This window comes from Thamnophis elegans, chromosome 17 (assembly GCF_009769535.1).
Source record: "Thamnophis elegans isolate rThaEle1 chromosome 17, rThaEle1.pri, whole genome shotgun sequence".
NCBI classification, from domain to species: domain Eukaryota; kingdom Metazoa; phylum Chordata; class Lepidosauria; order Squamata; family Colubridae; genus Thamnophis; species Thamnophis elegans.
In genome coordinates this window covers 12,603,648-12,623,756 of record NC_045557.1, presented here as the reverse complement: position 1 = coordinate 12,623,756, position 20,109 = coordinate 12,603,648, and the positions used below count along the sequence as shown (strand labels likewise).

Here is a 20,109-nt window from a genome sequence, read left to right as displayed (position 1 = left end):
ACGTCCCTGAAAATCACCTTAATAAATCCTAATTACAAAAATAATTCTTAGGTCTTTGGTTAGGACTTGAAGTTTTCTCCCACCTCAGATCGTGAACCTTCACTCTTCACTACCCACAATGATCATAATTTATTCCATTTATATGCCACCGACTCTCAGCGACTCCGCAAGGCTCACAACCAAGAAAGAAGTGACAATAATTCAATCTGAATTCAAAGAAGGGCGGGGTCTTTGTGTGTGTGCGTGGCGAGGTTGGGATCCCCTATCCCCATCTTCCTACAACCAACCAGCCCACTTGATGGCTAAGAAAGTTTCTGGATTAATCAAACAAAGGAATCAATGAAAATTAGAAGTAGGGACCCCCAAATGGCCGAATTCCACATTGGTCATTTTCTTGACAACGGCACAAAAATGGTTTTAATGCCGCCTTTCTCCAGCTGCTTTCCCGGGCTAGCTTGGTGATCTCGTAGTGGTCTCCCATCCGAGGAGATCTAACTTGCTGAGATCACTGGTTTTGACTTTGGCAGGGCCTGGGAATTGTCACCTCGGTTCTCTTCAGCATTTCCCACTTGTGCAGAATCTTCATGGCGTAGATTTCCTCCGTCTGCTTCATTCGCACGACGGCCACCTGGGAGGGGAGAGAGCAGGAGAGAGATGGGGCAGGGGAGCCATTAGAATAAGAACACAGAATCATAGAATAACCGAGCTGGAAGGGACCTTGTGGGTCATGTAGTCCAACCCCCTGCTCAAGCAGGAGACCTTGCACCATTTCTAAAAAGTGGCAGTCCAGTCTCTTCTTGAAGATCTCCAGTGATGGAGCTCTCACAACCTCTGGTGGCAAGCTGTTCCACTGGTTAATTGTCCTTAGTGTTAGGAAGTTTCTCCTTAATTCCAGGTTGCTTCTTTCCTTGATTAGTTTCCATCCATTGCTTCTTGTCCTATTTCTTCTCTGCACTCTTTCCAGAGTCCCCACATCTTTTCTTCTATCGGGGTACCCGGAATTGGATGCAGCATTCCAAGTGTGGTCTGACCAGTTCAGTATAAAATGGTGCTAGCACTTCATGTGACCTTGATACAATCAGCAATTAACTAGTGAACAATTATTAACCAGTGGAACAGCTTGCCACCAGAAATTGTGGGCGCTCCATCCTTGGAGCTTTTCAAGAAGAGACTGGACAGCTGTTTGTCTGGAATGGAAAAGGGTCTCCTGCCTGAGCAGGGGATTGGACTAGAAGACCTCCAAGGTCCCTTCCAACTCTGTTATTCTGTAAGGTTCTCCTGAGTGAGCAAGGGGGCTAGACTAGAAGATCTCCAAGGTCCCTTCCACCTCTGTGATTCTGTAAGGGTCTCCTGCTTGATCCAGGGGGCTGGACTAGAAGACCTCCAAGGTCCCTTCCACCTCTGTTATTCTGTAAGGATCTCCTGCTTGAGTAAAGGGGATGGACTAGATGACCTCCAAGGTCCCTTCCACCTCTGTTATTCTGTAAGGGTCTCCTGCTTGAGTAAAGGGGATGGACTAGAAGACCCTCTGTTGATGCAACCTAGGAATTTTGCTTCAGTGGTCGCAGATTCTGCCCCTCTGCAAAGACATCAACAGCAGGAAGCTCGGTCAATGTTTCTGCTTACGGCATTTTGTGAATCCCCCCAGATCGAGTGTACAATCCAAGGGCAGAAATGAAACATGAGTTTACGCAGAAAAGTGAGTTCTCAGCATATAACATCCATTTTTGCCGGTATGTCTGTTGCTAAGCTAGATGGTTAAGTAAATCGGGCAAATATATAGTTTCTTCTCTGGGCACAATGAGAATATATCTGCTGCGAACTCTGCCCTGGCGACAGAAAGGGCATCTGGCCAGTAAACACATGGCTCCATTCAGTTGCCCTGACTCTACCCCGATACAAGGGATTACGGAGTCATTAAAAGGAAAAAATAATATTATGGCTAAGTGAATCGGGCCCGATATTATGATTTATTTTTCTCCGGGTTGATAAGTGAATCACTGCAATCATTCAGTGAAACATTCAGTCTTTAAATGGATCCAGTTTCCACCCGTCACCTTGCTTGTGGGAAACTGGCTGGGGAAGCCGTAAATGGCGATCTAATGAATCCAGGATAATTCAAATGTCATAAATAATAGGATGGTTTCCCAGTGCCCAAATTTTGTTAATGTGACAGTGGGGGAACCCGGTGGCAGTCATAAGTGCGAGGATCATTCTTATGTCACTTTTTATCAGTGCCGAAGTGCCTCCTGACTCCTGAGGTCGCCGTGGCTTTAAATCCCCCCCATTTCTGGGGACTCACCTCCCCAAAGGCTCCTCTCCCGATCACCTTCAGGATCTCGAAGTCGTCACGACGCAAACTCAGCTGTTTCACCCGGGAAACCAACGGGGAGGCTGTGGAGAGGAGAAAATAAAAAAAGAGAAAGAAAGAAACTTGTTTTACGGAGTCCTTCGCCACAACGGCACCAGCGGAAAACCGGCTGAACCGGAGGCTTGAAAAGCCGCAGCCGTTCTGCGTGTCAAGCTTGATTTCTTTTAAACTTTAGTTAGTTGGGTGCTTGCTTGGGTGATTCAGGGACAGCCAGAAGAGAGTTAATTCTGCACCTCTGCAAGGAGACCGCTAAAAATAAGGAGTTTCTCCTAATTTTGACATCTTTGCCTGTTTCACGTCGTAAAGTTAACCTGGTTATTGGATGTTGTTGTGGCTTCACACATGACTCGGTTCGTCAGACTAGCCAAGCCCTGGTTTTCTTGGAAGCAATGTGGAAAGGATGTGCCTGTCACTTACTTCTGGCCTGGTTTGTTTTCACTTTGGGGAATACCCGGCCTAGCTGATACCCCGGGGATCGCTTGGTGGCCTCCCTTCCAAAGCCCTTCCAATCCTTAGCTACATCTAAACTGGGGTTTTCACCATCCCGGCAGTTTTAAAATGGATGGACCAACACCCATGATGGCCGGGGGATTCTGGGAGTGGAAGCCCACCCATCTTAAAGCATGCTGGATGGGGGATTCTGGGAGTGGAAGCCCACCCCTCTTAAAGCCTGCTGCCTGGGGGATTCTGGAAGTTGAAGTCCACCCCTCTTAAAGCCTGCTGGATGGGGGGTTCTGGGAGTTAAAACCCACCCTTCTTAAAGCATGCTGGATGGGGAGATTCTGGGAGTGGAAGTCCACACATTTGGAAGTGACTACATTTGAAAAACATCTCCAAACTCATCAGATTGAAAAACTCTGCTATAACCACTAGGCCCTGGGTTTTTTTCCCGAAAACCTAGATTCCTGCCCGCTGCTTCTCTTTTCTCCCCTAGGAGATACTGGAAGCACAGAAGCCGCAGTGGGAACTATGGTGAACCAACCCGTTCTCCTGCCCGTAGCTGCTCGGCCGGTGCCCTGGGCGGCCTTGCGTGTCCTGTCCCGCCTGGCTCGGGGAACCTGCTCCCCATCCAGGGACAGGTCACTTCCCCTACGGCCATGCTTCCCTCAGAGCAAGAAAAAGCCACTGTGCAGCTTTGAGGACCACAGCTTTGCCAGTTGCTATGGAGGAAAAAAAAAACCCAAGGTTCTAGTCCTTAAGATGACACAGAGCCTCCACCCCCAAAGTGGGTCAAACCAGATTCCCAGAGGAGAGGTGAGGAGTTTTGCTTTGCAAGATGTTCAGTACACCAACCCAGTCATTCGATTGCACCTTTCTCCAGCCGGCAACGGAGACGGGAGCGAATTGTGCCCATGCCCATCAGTTGCCCGCGGGCACAGCCATTCCTGGCACAGGCTCAGCCAGGCCTGGATAACGCAAGGCAAGGATTGGATTCGGCTCAACCGGGAGGAATTCTTGGCGCTTTTGGCCAGTCGCTTCCTCTGCCAGGATTGGGTTTCAGCTGTGTGGACTTCAACTCCCAGAATTCCCCAGCCAGCCAGGGGGATTCTGGGAGTTGAAGTCCATGTATCTCAAAGCATGCCGAGTGGAGAATTCTGGGAGTTGAAGTCCACCCATCTGCAGGAGATCATTCTGCTCAAGAGCATTTTCAACGCTTGAGCAGAAACGATTCGTTGGGTTCCCCACGCAGAAAAGGATCCAGGATTCCCGATTTTCAACGCAGGCAGTCCTCCTTTACTTATTTAATATCCATGCCCCCCTGCCCCCATCTCGCCAGAACCTTTCAACTTGATGGGGACCCAAAATTCCATCGCGCGGAATTGGGCTAGGAGGTTGTCCCATGAGTCACGCCCAATTTCACAACCTGTTCGTCCCGGCGGTTAAGCAAATCACTTTAGTGACGAACAGAATCCCGCGGTCGTTCAATGAATCCGGCTTCCAACCTTGGTTTGGCTTGTCAGAAGCCGGCTGGGAAGGTCAGAACTGATGATCTCAAGGAATGCGGCAGCGGTCATGAAGACATGCTGGTTTGCCGAGCGTTTTCATTTCGTTCATGGGATCGTGAGGGTGCAGCAACAGTCGTAAGTGTGAGGACTGGTTGTAAATTAACTTTTTTTCAGTGCCAAGTCACTAAAGAAATGGTGGTTAGTCAAGCACTACCGGTAACAATAACACTACAATTGATGCTTCCCTCTAATAATGCAATACAGATTTAGCAGAGATGGAAGGGACCTTGGAGGTCATCTAGTCTAACCCCACCTCCAAGCGGGAGACTCTACACCATTTCTGACCGAGAGCAGTCCAGCCTCTTCTTGAAAGCCTCCAGGGATAAAGTTCCCACAACCTCCGAAGGGAACTTCGGTTCCATGGGTTGGAAGGGACCTTAGAGGTCATCTAGCCCAGTGGTCTCCAACCTTGGCAACTTTAAGACCTGTGGACTTCAACTCCCAGAGTTCCTCAGCTGGCTGAGGAACTCTGGGAGTTGAAGTCCACAGGTCTTAAAGTTGCCAAGGTTGGAGACCACTGGTCAAGTCCAGTCCAAGCAGGAGACCCTACGCCATTTCTGACAGAGGGCAGTCCAGCCTCTTCTTGAAAGCTTCTTTAAGAGTGGGGCATGCAGTGGTTCCATTTAGTTTGCCCATGTAGTCCTCACCTTATGACCACAAGATCGATGTTGCTCATTGAGACAAAAGTTAACTGAGTTTTGTCCCAATTTACGACCTTTCTTGCCAGGGTTGCTAAGTGAATCATTGACAGTTAAGTTAGTAACCTGGTTGTTAAGTGAATTTAGCTGGTCAGAATGTCCTCAAAAGGGACCTTGGGACACTGCAACCGTCTTAAGTTCATGCCAGTTGCCAAGTGTCTGAATTTTGATTGTGGGACCACAGTTGTTAAGTGGGAAAAAATCACTTTTTTCAGTGCTGTTGTCACTTTGAACAGTTGCTAAAGAAAGTTCTCCCTGTAGTTTTGCACACCGTGTAAAAGTAATGCAGTATTTATGTAATACCGTATACAGAGTCACCACGTTACGTGGTAGTGCAACTGGGACGCAATCACCACAATAATCATGTTATGCAAATGCAGCTGGGGAAAAAATCACTCACAACTGGAAGGTTCAGCTGGGCCTGTTAAGTCAGGAAGCCTAAATAAATTACGGAAGGAAGAAGAGCACGCTTGGACTTTTTTTTAAACCAAAGCATTATTTGAAACAATAAACTAAAAGTGATTTAAAGCCATTCCTTCTTTAAAAGCTTTTTAAAAGACATTTTATCCATGCCATGAATAATGTCGGCTACCCAGCAGCTCTAATTAAAGGAATTTATTTGGATAAATCTTAAGTTGGGTATGCCCACCACTTCAGCTTCTTCAAAAGCTACTAGGCTGATATTGCAAGGAGATGAGGAATGTTTTACCTGTATATAAATATCTGTTTGTATGTAAATATAAAAATATAATATAAAAATATATAAATAAAAATATATAAATATAAATAAAAATATAAAAATATAAAAATATAAAAATATAAAAATAAAAATTAATATAAAAGTAATATTAATATTAATATTAATATTAATATAAATATTAATATTAATATTAATATAATTAATATAAATATAAATAATATAAATAATATAATAATATAAATATAAATATAATTTATTATATGGCAAATGCCATTTCAACTCCGTGGAAGCAAACTTCCATGTGTGTGTGTGTGTGTGTGTTTGTGTTTGTGTGTGTGTGTAGAGAGAGAGAGAGAGGGAGGGAGGGAGGGAAAGAGAGAGAGAGGTGATAGATAGATTGATAGAGATAGAGATAGAGATATAGAGATATAGAGATATAGATATAGATAGATAGATAGATAGATAGATAGATAGATAGATAGATAGATAGATGATATAGTTAGATTAGATAGATAGATAGATGATAGATAGATAGATAGATAGATAGATGATATAGTTAGATGATAGATAGATAGATAGATAGATGATATAGTTAGATGATAGATAGATAGATAGATAGATAGATAGATAGATAGATAGATAGATAGATAGATAGATAGATAGATAGATGATATAGTTAGATTAGATAGATAGATAGATGATAGATAGATAGATAGATAGATAGATAGATAGATAGATAGATAGATAGATGATATAGTTAGATGATAGATAGATAGATAGATAGATAGATAGATAGATAGATAGATAGATAGATAGATGATATAGTTAGATGATAGATAGATAGATAGATAGATGATATAGTTAGATGATACATAGATAGATAGATAGATAGATAGATAGATAGATAGATAGATAGATAGATAGATAGATAGATAGATAGATAGATGATATAGTTAGATGATTGATTGATAGATAGATAGATAGATAGATAGATGATATAGTTAGATGATAGATAGATAGATAGATGATAGATAGATAGATAGATAGATAGTTAGATGATTGATTGATAGATAGATAGATAGATAGATGATATAGTTAGATGATAGATAGATAGATAGATAGATAGATAGATAGATAGATAGATAGATGATATAGTTAGATGATAGATAGATAGATAGATAGATAGATAGATAGATAGATAGATAGATAGATAGATAGATAATTATCAGCAGCAAATGCCGTTTCAACTCCGTGGAAGCCAACATCCATCAATAGCCTATTTTTGCATCTGCAGATCGTGCAAAATGCAGAGTTGCAATTGATCGTAATTAACTGAATCAATTAATCTTAATTAACTGAATTAATTGGTCTTAGTGGAATTAATGGATCTCCATTCATTACTTTTAATTGAATTAATGGATCTGATTAATCTTGGGAAGAACTGCTCCAACATTTAATTAGAGACAGATTGTATCAGTCCTGTTTAAAAGGGAAAAAAATCCTGTTTGGGCTGCCTCCGTCTTTGGCTGTGAATTTGCAGAATTGTCTTGATAAAACACTTTGCAGTGACAGATAGCATCTCAACTTACAAAAATTCATTTAGTGACTGAAGTTACAACAGCACTGAAAAATGGTACTTATGACCATTTTTTACACCTATGACTGATGCAGAATTCCCATGGACATTCCAATGCTTGGCAACTGACTCGTATTTATGACGCAGTGTCCTGGAGTCAGGCAATTTCCCCCTTTTGCGACCTTCTGACCAGCCAATTCAAATAGGGGAGCTGGATTCACTTAACAACCATGTGGCTAACCACTGCAGTGATTCACTTAACAATGATGGCAAGAAAGGTCATTAAAAGGGGCAAAATTCACTTAACAGCTGTCTCTCTTAGTGATAGAAATTTTGGGCTCAATTTTGGTCGTAAGTTGAGGACAACCTGCACTGTTCTCATTTTATATATCCCGAAGTTGAGCAGGCATCCTTGACTTAAAACAGTTCATTTAGTGACCGTTCAAAGTTACATCAGCACTGAAAGAAGTTATTTATGATAGTTTTTCACACTTACGACTGTTGCCGCCTCCCCAGGATTACACGATCAAAATTCAGATGCTGAGCAATTGACTCACCTTTATGAGAGTTGCAGCATCCCAGGATTTCATTTTGCGACCTTCTGACAATACGAAGTCCATGGGGAGGACGAGATTCACTTAACAACATAACAAATGCAGTGATTTGATGAACAGCGGTGGCAAGAAATTCGCTGAACAAATGTTTCACTTAGCAACATAAACTTTGGGCTGGATTGTGGGCATAACACCAAGGACTACCTGTATATTATCCTTGTCAGATCAGTGATCCCCAATCTCTGGTCCATGGACCAGCACTGGGTCCAGGGATGAAATCCAGCAGGTTCTGACAGGTTCTGGAGAACCGGTAGCGGAAATTTTGAGTAGTTTGGAGAACTGGCAAATGCCAACTCTGGCTGGCCCCAGAGTGGGGGGTAATGGAGATTTTGCAGTATCCTTCTCCTGGAGTGTGGAGGGAAGGGAGATTTTGCAGTATCCTTCTCCTGGAGTCTGGAGGGAAGGGAGATTTTGCAGTATCCTTCTCCTGGAGTGCGGAGGGAAGGGAGATTTTGCAGTATCCTTCTCCTGGAGTGCGGAGGGAAGAGAGATTTTGCAGTATCCTTCCCCTGGAGTGCGGAGGGACGGGAAATTTTGCAGTATCCTTCTCCTGGAGTGCGGAAGGAAGAGAGATTTTGCAGTATCCTTCCCCTGGAGTGCGGAGGGAAGGGAGATTTTGCAGTATCCTTCCCCTGGAGTGCGGAGGGAAGGGAGATTTTGCAGTATCCTTCTCCTGGAGTGCGGAGGGAAGGGAGATTTTGCAGTATCCTTCTCCTGGAGTGGGGAGGGAAGAGAGATTTTGCAGTATCCTTCCCCTGGAGTGCGGAGGGAAGGGAGATTTTGCAGTATCCTTCCCCTGGAGTGCGGAGGGAAGGGAGATTTTGCAGTATCCTTCCCCTGGAGTGCGGAGGGAAGAGAGATTTTGCAGTATCCTTCTCCTGGAGTGCGGAGGGAAGAGAGATTTTGCAGTATCCTTCCCCTGGAGTGCGGAGGGAAGGGAGATTTTGCAGTATCCTTCCCCTGGAGTGTGGAGGGAAGGGAGATTTTGCAGTATCCTTCTCCTGGAGTGCGGAGGGAAGGGAGATTTTGCAGTATCCTTCTCCTGGAGTGCGGAGGGAAGGGAGATTTTGCAGTATCCTTCCCCAGGAGTGCGGAGGGAAGGGAGATTTTGCAGTATCCTTCCCCAGGAGTGCGGAGGGAAGAGAGATTTTGCAGTATCCTTCTCCTGGAGTGCGGAGGGAAGGGAGATTTTGCAGTATCCTTCTCCTGGAGTGCGGAGGGAAGGGAGATTTTGCAGTATCCTTCTCCTGGAGTCTGGAGGGAAGGGAGATTTTGCAGTATCCTTCCCCTACCACGCCCACCAAGCCACGCCCACAGAACCGGTAGTAAAAAAATTGAATTTCACCACTCACCGGGCCCCAGAATGCCAAAAAACAAGGCTGTGTAAAGATGCCAAAAAGTTGGGGGCTGCTGTGTTCGATGATCAGGCAAAAGGTGGCTTGTTTCAGGATATAACATTACAGTTGGCCATGAGAAAAGGCACCAAGCAGTCATTCTTCTGTCTGCAAGATATCTTGAGGCTTATTCATCCCAGGGAATATTAGCATCTCTGTGTGTTTTTGTTTGATCAGAAAACAATCAAACGCTTCCCCTTGGGAATCCCTGCGTGATAGAATTAAATCAGCTCTCACTTTTTGTTGTTGTTATTGTTATTGTTTGTCTGTAGTGGTTGTTTATTTTGCTTCTCTCTTGCAACTCAGTTGACATAACCGGCTTCATCCAGGCCAGCTCAAGGTGCGCCAGGTGCATTCACAGGGCATCTCCTCTCCAATTTCGTAGGGGAAATCTGATTTTGTGGGATGGAAATGGACTTCCAGGCAGTCCTCGCCTCGTACGGACATTTCCGTTGCTGAGTGAGACCTTGCCAAATGCGCTCTCCCCGTTTTACGAACTTTCCTGGCTCCGGCTGTTCAGTGAATCACTGCATACGTTAAGTTAGCCACACGGTTGTTAAGTGAATCAGGCCCCCTCATTAACTTTGCGTGTCCGAAGGTCGCAAAAGAGGAATCGTGTGACCCCGGGACACTGCAACCCCCATATGTTCATGCCAGTTGCCAAGCATTTGAATTTTGATCCCATGAGCATAGGGATGCTGCAACGGTCGCAGCTGTGACGCTACGTAGTCCTAGGCCACCTGTTTCAATGTGGTTGCACCCTTCAACGGTCATTAAGTGAAATGTTGTAAGTCGAGGACTATCTGTATGTGCCGGTCTGAAATATATCACTAGAGTAGGGTTTAAGGTATTTTGTAAGCTGGAAAATGCTTCTGTTTGAGGCTCAGAAAAAAAAAGCAACGTTTTGTTCCCCTAATCTGGTTAATTCCTCAATTTATAGTCACATTTGCTCCTGAAACCTCCGTCGCTAAGTGACACAGTCGCTAAATGCCATTAGAAGAGTCGTTTAGAAACGAGAGGGGCGGCCAATACATCGAACAATAACTAATAATCAATGAGTCGTGGCCAACTGCTTTCTTGCCACGGTTGTTCAGCGCATCAGATAGCGATTAACAGAGTTGGAAGGGACATTGGAGGTCATCTAGAACAACCCCAGGCCCAAGCAGAAGACTCTACACCACTTCTGACTGATAGCAGTCCAGCCTCTTCTTCAAAGCCTCCAGGGATGAAGCTCCCACAACTTCCGAAGGCAACTTCTGTTCCATGGATTGATTGTTCTCCCTGTCAGGAAATTCCTCCCTTATTTCTAGGTTGAATCTCTCCTTGATCAGTTTCCATCCATTCTTCCTTCTCTGGCCTTCGGGGGCTTTGGAGAATACCTTGACCCCCTTCCTCCTCTCTGTGGCAGCCCCTCAAATATTGGAAGATGCTCTCCTGTCTCCCCTGGTCCTTCTCTTCCCTAGACCAGCCAGGCCCAGTTCCTGCAAGCGTCCATTGTATGTTTGAGCCTCCAGTCTCCTCATCATCCTGGTTGCTCTTCTCTGCCCTCTTTCTAGAGTCTCAACATCCTTTACAGATTAACAGAGTCAGAAGGGACCTTGAAGGTCATCTAGTCCAACCCCCTGCCCAAGCAGGAGACCCTATACCCTTTCTGGCAGAGGGCAGTGCAGTCTCCTCTTGGAAGCCTCCAGGGATGAAGCTCCCATAACTTCCGAAGGCAACTTCTGTTCCATGGATTGATTGTTCTCCCTGTCAGGAAATTCCTCCTTATTTCCAGGTTGAATCTCTCCTTGAATCACTGCAGTTGTTTAAATGAATCACACAGTCATAAAGTGAATCCAGCTTCCACCCCCAGTGACTTAGCTTGTCAAAAAGCTGCTTGGGAAACTCTCAAAGATCTTATCTTGTGACCTCTGGAAGCAGCAGGTGTTATAAATACATGCAGGCTGTCAAATGCCCAAAATTTGAAGCCCTTGACTGTTGGGAACGCAGCAATTAGTCCCTTTTTTTCCAGGGCTACCGTAACTTTGAACAGTCGTTAAACGAATGGCCGTAAGTCAAGGACTGGGCCTTGTGAATTGGGATCCTGCTCTTCATTCTCAAATCCTTCCAGGGATCTTGACGGATGACTCGTCTCACGCCCAGACAGGCCCGGCCAAACTAGCTCGGCGGCATTCCTCCGGGAACAAGCAGGGTGGGGACCGTGCCGAGATCGAATCCCAGTTTCCCCGGAGTGGCAAAACTCTTCCTTCTGGGCTGTGCCCCCCCACCCCCCACTCCCAAAACAGCTGTTGGGTACGGCCCCAGGTGCAAATGAGCAGCCTCCATCCCCCCCACTCCCTCCCAGATCTCTCTCTTGGTTGCATTGCCGGTTCGGCAAACAGAAGCGAAACTCATGGGGTTTAAAGACAAACTGGTGGAAACTTTGGCCCCAGAAAATCCTCCTTCACATGGTTCAAATCACTAAATGTCCTTCTTTTATGGTCAATTTCTCATCAACAATACCTTGAACATGCAGCTTTGGTCACCACACTATAAAAAAGAGGTTGAGACTCTTATTTAAGAGTTATTTAGCATTATTTAAAATGTTTCCAGTGTGCTTTAAGGCTGCTATCAGGTCCCTTGTGATCCTTCTCTTTGTTCAACTAGGCCAGGGGTCTCCAAACTTGGCAACTTTAAGAGCTCTGGACTCAAACTTCAAACAGGTCGGAGACTCCTGGACTAGACATTCCCAATTCCTGCAATCCTTCTTCATTGGTTTTAAGCCTCCAGTCCCTAATCATTTTATTAGCCAGAAAAGCCAATGCAATCCTAAACTGCATTAACAGAGGGATACAATCAAGATCAAGGGAGGTCCTAATACCACTCTATAAAGCTTTAGTAAGGCCACACCTGGAGTCCCGCATCCAGTTTTGGTCACCACACTCTAAACAAGACTTTGAGACTCTGGAAAGAGTGCAGAGAAGAGCAACCAGGATGGTGAAAGGACTGGAGGCTCAAACAGAGGATGAACTGGGCAGGAACTGGGCCTGGCTAGTTTAGGGAAGAGAAGGACCAGGGGAGACAGGAGAGCATCTTCCAATATTTGAGGGGCTGCCCCAGAGATGAGGAAGGGGGGTCAAGCTATTCTCAAGCCACCGGAAGGCCAGAGAAGGAAGAATGGATGGAAACTGACCAAGGAGAGATTCAGCCTGGAAATAAGGAGGAATTTCCTGACAGTGAGAACAATCAACCCATGGAACAAAAGTTGCCTTCGGAAGTTGTGAGAGCTTCATCCCTGGAAGCTTTCAAGAAGAGACTGGACTGCCCTCTGTCAGAAATGGTTGGGTTGGACTAGATGACCTGCAAGGTCCCTTCCAACTCTGTTAATCTGTAAAAGATATTAAAACTCTAGAAAGAGTGCAGAGAAGAGCAACCCGGATGATGAGGCGACTGGAGGCCAAAACCTACGATGGACGGTTGCAGGAACTGGGCCTGGCTAGTTTAGGGAAGAGAAGGACCAGGGGAGACAGGAGAGCATCTTCCAATATTTGAGGGGCTGCCCCAGGGAGGAAGGGTCCAAAGCCCCCGAAGGCCAGAGAAGGAAGAATGGATGGAAACTGACCAAGGAGAGATTAAAACCTGGAAATAAGGAGGAAGTTCCTGACAGGGAGAACAATCAACCCGAGGAACAGAATTTGCCTTCAGAAGTTGTGGGAGCTTCATCCCTGGAAGCTTTTAAGAAGAGACTAGACTGCCATTTGTCAGAAATAGTGTAGGGTCTGCTTGGGCAAGGGGTTGGACTAGATGACCTCCAAGATCCCTTCCAACTCTGTTAAATCTGTTAAAACCGTACAGTACTGTAATCCCTTTGTCTACTTCCAGACAGATTTATTTATGTTTATCTTGGCTTTGTTTCCTTTCAAAATTACTCAGAGTCGGGCATCCTATAAATTTAATAAATCAAAGTTGGTTGCACAGTCAGCCAGATGTTGAGACTGGATTTGGCCTTTTTGTACACCTCCTTTGAGATAGACAGATGTGGATGTTTGATGGGGTTAAAAGCAGGATGGAAGCTGTTCCAAGTACAACTGCCTTTTGCAATTGACTAACGGGGATTGTGTCAACACCGGGCATTTCTTGATCCAGATCAAACTGCTTTTGCAATTGATTGACATGGATTTTTGTTAATGCCAGTCATTTCCTGATCCAAATTCAAACTGCCCTTTGCAATTGACTGACGGGGATTGTGTCAATGCCAGTCATTTCTTGATCCAAGCCAAACCGCTTTTGAAATTGATGACATGGATTTCGTCAACGCTTGTCAGTTGTTGATTCAAATCAAACTGCCTTTGCAATTGAGTGACCCCGTTCTTGTCAATGCCAATCATTTCTTTATCTAAAGCAAACTGCCTTTGCAACTGATGGATGGGAGATTTTTTTGTCAATGCCAATTGCATCTTGATTCAAACCCCAAAGGGCCTTTGCAATTTGATTGACACGGATTTTGTCCATGCCAGTCATTTGTTGATCCAAACCAAGCTGACTCTGCAATTGACTGGTGGAAATTTTGTCAATGCCTGTCAAATGCAAAAGGCAGAAGAGCAACTGACGTCGTCTTCACTTCCTGTTTTACAACTTTGGGTGTCACAGTTTGGGTGTTTGCTCTTTTGGCAGCCTCAATGGTTGTCAACTGATGGTGTTGTAGTGTGTCTTTTTGTCTCCATCTTCTCCTGGGTCTGCCTTGTGTTCCTCTTTCTGTATATGCCTTGTGCGATATGGACCCTGGGACATCCTCTCCTGCTGAGTAACCCACTTCATTTGCTGCTCCAAAGGTGGACTTTCTGGTATTTCTTTGAATACATTTCACTTCTCACCCAGGACGCTTCTTCAACTCTGCTTGAAGGACAATCAATCAATGGCAAGAGCTGAAGAAGCTTCTTGGATGAGAAATGAAACGTCTTCAAAGAAAAAAATCCAGAAAAATCCAGCGGTCTCTTGAAAAAGCACCTTTGGGACAACCAGAACCTGGATGACTGAGAATCTCCATAGACACTTCATTTGCTGTTTTTCTATGTAGAGGTAGTCCTCGACTTACAACAGTTTACTTAGTGACCATTCAAAGTTACGACGACACTGGAAAAAGTGACTTATGACCATTTTTCCACACTTACAACCTTTGCCTCCAGGGTGACATAATCCAAACTCTGACGCTTGGCAAATAATATGTATTTATGTCGATTCCAGGGTCTTGAGGTTGCGTGATTTCCCCTTCTGCGACCTTCTCGTTGCAAAATCAATGGGGAAGCCAGATTCACTTAACAACTGGCTTACTAATTTAACTCCTGCAATGATTCACTTCACCACCCTGGCAAGAAAGGTCATAAAATGGAGCAAAAATGAAATGTTTGCTTAGCAACAGAATTGTGGCACAATTGTGCAGGTACGCCAATGACTACCTGTAGTTCAGTGGTGGGATTCAATTTTTTTTACTACCGGCTCTGTGGGCATGGCATGGGAAGGATATTGCAAAATCCCCATTCCCTCCCAAACAGCTGGGGCTCAGGAGGCGGAGAATAGATGGGGGCGGGGCCAGCCAGAGGTCGTATTTGCCGGTTCTCCGAACTACTCAAAATTTCCACTACCGGTTCTCCAGAACTGCTCAGAACCTGCTGAATGCTACCTCTGCATGTAGCTTAAAATTGGTTCTATGCCAATTCTTTCTCTTATGATTTCGTTTATGATTTTAGCAATCCACTGGCATTGGGGGGTGGGGAACCCATCGGTCAATTGCAAAATCATAACTCACTGTTCGTGGGCCTGTCCTCCATTCCTACAACCAACCCACACAAAAAGGGGAACATTGAATTGGAAAAAAACCTTGGAGGTCATCTAGTCCAACCCCCTGCTCAAGCAGGAGACCCTATCCCAGTTCAGACTGGTGACTGTCCAGTCTTTTCTTGAAAACCACCCGTGATGGGGCACCCAAAACTACTGAAGAAAAGTCGTCCCACTGGTTAATTATCCTCACTGTTAGGAAGGGCTTGGGCAGGGGGTTGGACTAGATGACCTACAATGTCCCTTCCAACGCTGTTAAATCTGTAGATTCTGTAGACCTGAATTCCAGGTTGCTTCTCCCCTTGATTAGTTTCCATCTGTTGTTTCTTGCCTTGCTTTCTGATGCTTTGGGAAATAAGAAGCCCCCCCCCTCTTTTTTATGGCACCTCTTCAAATATTGGAACGTTCCCATCGTGTCCCTAGTCCAGTGGTGGGTTTCAAAAAATGTTGGAACCTACTCTGTGGGTGTGGCCTCCTCTGTGGGAGTGGCTTGCCAGTGGGAGTGGCTTGCCAGCCATGTGTTTTCTCTCTCTCCCTCTCTCCCTCCCTCTCCTTCCTTTTGTCTCTCTGTCCCTTTTTTCTTTTTTTCCTTCACCTCTCTCTCACTCTTTTTTTTCTTTATTTATTTATTTATGTCTTCCTTTCTTTCTCTCTCTCTCTCTCTCTCTGTGTCTGTCTGTCTGTCTGTGTGTGTGTGTGTGTGTGTGTGTGTGTGTGTGTGTGTCAGTGGTGGTTTTCAAAAATTTCTGGAAGCTCTTCTGTAGGTGTGGCCTGCTTTCCGGGTCCATTGGTGGAACCTCTTCTAACCGGTTCGGTAGATTTGGCGAACCGGTTCTACCGAACTGGTGCGAACAGGTAGGAACCCCCCTCTGTCCTAGTTTTTCTTTTCTCTAGACTGGCCAAATTCAATTCCTGCAATTCCTTCGTATGCTTTTGTCTCCAGGCCTTTAATCCTTTTAGTTGCTCTTCTCTGCACTTTTCCCAAAACCTCAACACCTTTGCACTTTCCCCAAAGCTGGTTGCAGCATTCCAGGTGTGGCCTTACTAAGGCTTTACCCAGCGATACTAACACTTCAGGTGATTTTGGCTCCACGCCTCTGTTTACGCAGCCCAGGATTGTTTTTTGGGCAGCAGCCGCACACGGCCGGCTTGCGTTGAAGGTATCGTCCACTAGGACGCCAGGATCCCTCTGCGGTTGAGCCAGGTGTCGCCTACTCCATACCTGTGCAGGTTAGGTACAGAAAGGGAGGTGATGGGAGGACTTCCCTCTGATCCCAGCTGCTGGCTTCCTTCCCCTCCCTGCTCAAATCCAGACCCACCAAAACAGGTTTGCCGTGCCAGGTTGCCGGGTTCCTTGGGACAACAAACATTTGGGCTGTGAGGTTTCCCCCCCCCCTGCAGTGATGCATCGGCCTCAAATCATGCGCCGAGGCGGGAGCGAATCCTGCTGCTGGGATTTGAACCCTTTCGAGGAACAGCTGAGGGGGTGGGTGGGGCGGGTGGGAATGCCCCCCCCCCCCATAGCCAGTTGGATATGACTGTATCGCAAAACACGAGGGCCATCTCGCAGCGACAGCGGAGGAAAAAAATATTTGCAGAAAGGAGATCAATTGCCACATGTGTAGGACATTTTCTGGGCCAGCACCGCCCCGTTCCCTCCCAGGGAGGTCAAAAAAGTCAAAATGGCAGCCACGGTGCCATCAAAACCTAGCCTGGTTTTGTTAAAAATAAAACGGGCAGAGCATCGTCATGCTATTGGGAGCCTCATTTCGGCTCTCTCTCTCTCTCTTTTTTAAAATCAATTTATGACCCCAGTTGAGCGCAAAATTTCTACTGCTAAGCGAGATGATTGTTAAGTGAGTTTTGCCTCACTTCACGACCTTTCTTGCCAGAGGCGCTCAGTGAAACCACAGCGGTTAGGATAGTAACGCTGTTGTGAGGTGGATCTGGCTTCCCCATTGACTTCGCCCATCCGAAGGTTGCAAAATGGGATCACGCACGGCTGTCGTAACTCTGAGTCAGACATGACTGTGAGGATGCTACGACGGTCATTTTCAGTGCCGTTTTCACTAGGGTCGCTAAATAAGTTATTGTAAGTTGAGGGCTATCAATGACAACGTTGTTAAATTTCAAAGTCAAACACGAAAATACTTTTAAATAAATTTAATTTGAATATTTTTTTTTTAATGTCATTGTCAATTTTAACTGGGTTTGGGATATTCTATTTAATTTTTTTTAACTTTTGTATTATGTGTTTCTTTTAATGTTGTACGCCGCCCTGAGTCTTGGGAGAAGGGCGGCATATAAATCTAATAAACCTAAACCTAAAGGAATTAGATAAAATATTACTAGGACCGGGAGGAAAAATGATCACTAGATTATATAATTTTCTTTTAAAATACAAAATGGAGGAAGAGACGGTAAAGGAGACAATGATTAGCTGGGGAAGAAATTTTGGCCATACTATAGAGTTAGAAAAAATGGGATAAACTGTGGGAAAGAAATTATAAATTTACGACGGCAGAAGTTTACAAAGAAAATCTCTATAAAATGTTTTATAGATGGCATTTGCCTCCAGCGAGATTGGCCAAAATGTACCCAAATTTATCTCCTAATTGTTGGAGACGCAACCACAAGCCTGGAACATTCTATCACAGTGTTTCTGAACCTTGGGAACTTGAAGATGTCCGGACTTCAACTCCCAGAATTCCCCAGCCAGCATTCGCGAGGAAGTCACAAGGAAGTTCTGGTGCAAAATTCAGAAGTGGTTAGAAGAAATTACTGAGCGAAAAGTAGAACTCAAACCAGAAGTGTTCTTATTAGGACCCCTGGATCAAAAAATGGACAAAGAATCTCAATACGTAATCATACGCATACTCACTGCAGCCAGGATTGCCTTCGCACAAAACTGGGGAAAAAATCAATACACCCTCAGATGAAACTACAATCAGGGAAATACTCGAATGCGCAGAAATGGATAAAATGACAATAGAACTAAAAGAAAGAGAAGAATTGGACTTCTATAAAGTATGGAATAAAATGTACAAGTGGCTAGAAAACAGAAGCCAAGACAGAAAATAGGGAATACAAATATATGGAAATGTAAATAATGAATACTATTATAAGTGTTAATATTATGTTTGTTACATTATAGGACAAGGTCAGGGACGTGCAGTCAAGGGAGGCAGGGGAGGCAGAGCCTCACCACTGTCATCATGAAAAGAAAAAAATGTAAAAGGAAAAAGGCAAGAGCTGCTGAGGTCAGGCTGAGCTAGTTGCTGCCAGAGTCACCAATGACTCTGCTTAGTGCTCAGCTGTTTAAAAAAGCCTCTAAAAAGCGCCCTCTACAGGAGGAGGCGGGAGAACGACGTGCCTCATCTAGTCTGACTTTTTATGATCACTTGAGCAGAGTTAAGCAAGGGTTAAAAGCCAAAAAATTCCTGATGTAGATGAGGCACGTCGTTCTCCTGCCTCCTCCTATAGAGGGCGCTTTTTAAGAGGCTTTTTTAAACAGTTAAGCAGAGTCATCCACATGGCGATTCTGGCAGCAACTAGCCCAGCCTGACCTCAGCTCTTGCCTTTTTCCTTTTACATTTTTTTTTCTTTTCATGATGACAGGCAAGAGCAGAGTTGAAATCCTCTCCGAAACAGCTGGAAAAGGTACGTGTGGATCGGAGGGAGGGGGAGGAATTCAAACTTCATCCTCCTGGTGCAACTGTGTGTGTGTCTATGTGTGTGTGTTTGAGAGAGGGGGGAGGGAGGGAGGGAGGAAGGAGGGGAAGGGAGAAGAAAAAGAAAAAGGAAACTTATTTAGCAAAGGAGAAAAACAAATGCTGTCACTTTAAATTGGAACTGAGCATGCCTGATTGTGGAATTCTGGGAGTTGAAGTCCACAAGTCTAAAAAAATTGCTGCCACACCAGCCATAAACCTCACCGCATGTCACTGGACAAGGTTATAGTGAGAGGAAGGCAATGCAGAAGGGAGAATTATTAAAGCTAAGCAGGAAAGCTGATAGAGAAAGCTGTAAAATTACTGTATATTGTTATATATGTTCTGTGTTTTGTTTTGTCTTATTGTGTTTTTTTTCCTTTGCTGTGTCTTTCCTATTGTTTTTAAAGATCAAAACCTTTAATAAAAATTATTTATTAAAAACAACAACAAAGGAATATAAAAGACAAAAGAAATGGATAACAAAGAGACTTTTGGAAGACTTTGGTGCCCACACTGGACTGGCTGGCTGGGGAATTCTGGGATTTTGAAGTCCACCCATCCTCAAAGGGCCAAGATTGAGAAACAGGAATTTAATCCAAGAAATTGTGGTCAAAAAGACTATTGTGGCAGATCCGGAGGTTGCAAAATGCACCTCATACGTTCTTCCTGGTGCTCAGAAATCCCACATCAACACTATCATCTTCCATAGGAAGTTCGGGCGTATTTCTGGATCCAACCCAGGGGTGAAATCTTCTTGGTTCGACCAATTGTCCCCAGTTCTGTGAACCGGTAGTAAAAAAAACCCTAAGATGATTAAAGGCCTGGAGATGAAAGCTTATGAAGAACGGCTGCAGGATTTGGGTCCGGCTAGTCTAAGGAAAAGAAGAATTAGGGGGGGGGCAGGATAGCAGCCTTCCAGTATTTGAGGGGCTGCCCCAAAGAAGAAGGAGTCAAGCTATTCTCCAAAGCACCCGAGGGTAAGATAAGAAGCAACGGATGGAAACTAATCAAGGAGAGAAGGAACCTGGAATTAAGGAGAAGCTTCTTAACAAGGAGGACAACCAGTGGAACAGCTTGCCACCAGAAATCGTGGGTGCTCCATCACTGGAGGTTTTGAAAAAGAGACTGGACAGTCACTTGTCTGAAATGGTATAGGTTCTCCTGCTTGAGCAGCGGGCTGGACTAGAAGACCACCAAGGTCCCTTTCAGCATTCTATTCT

General features: G+C 44.9%; 1 protein-coding gene across 1 annotated transcript in view; it reads right to left on the bottom strand.

The window, feature by feature from the left end:
• Positions 1–20,109, bottom strand: part of CDC42BPG (CDC42 binding protein kinase gamma) — a 119,032-nt gene that overhangs the window by 85,778 nt on the left and 13,145 nt on the right. Inside the window, exons 2-3 of the mRNA XM_032234334.1 lie at positions 2,303–2,394; positions 545–628 (exon numbers count right to left, since the gene is read on the bottom strand). Of these exons, the coding sequence (XP_032090225.1) occupies positions 545–628; positions 2,303–2,394 (176 nt within the window). The remainder of the gene's footprint in view (positions 1–544; positions 629–2,302; positions 2,395–20,109) is intronic.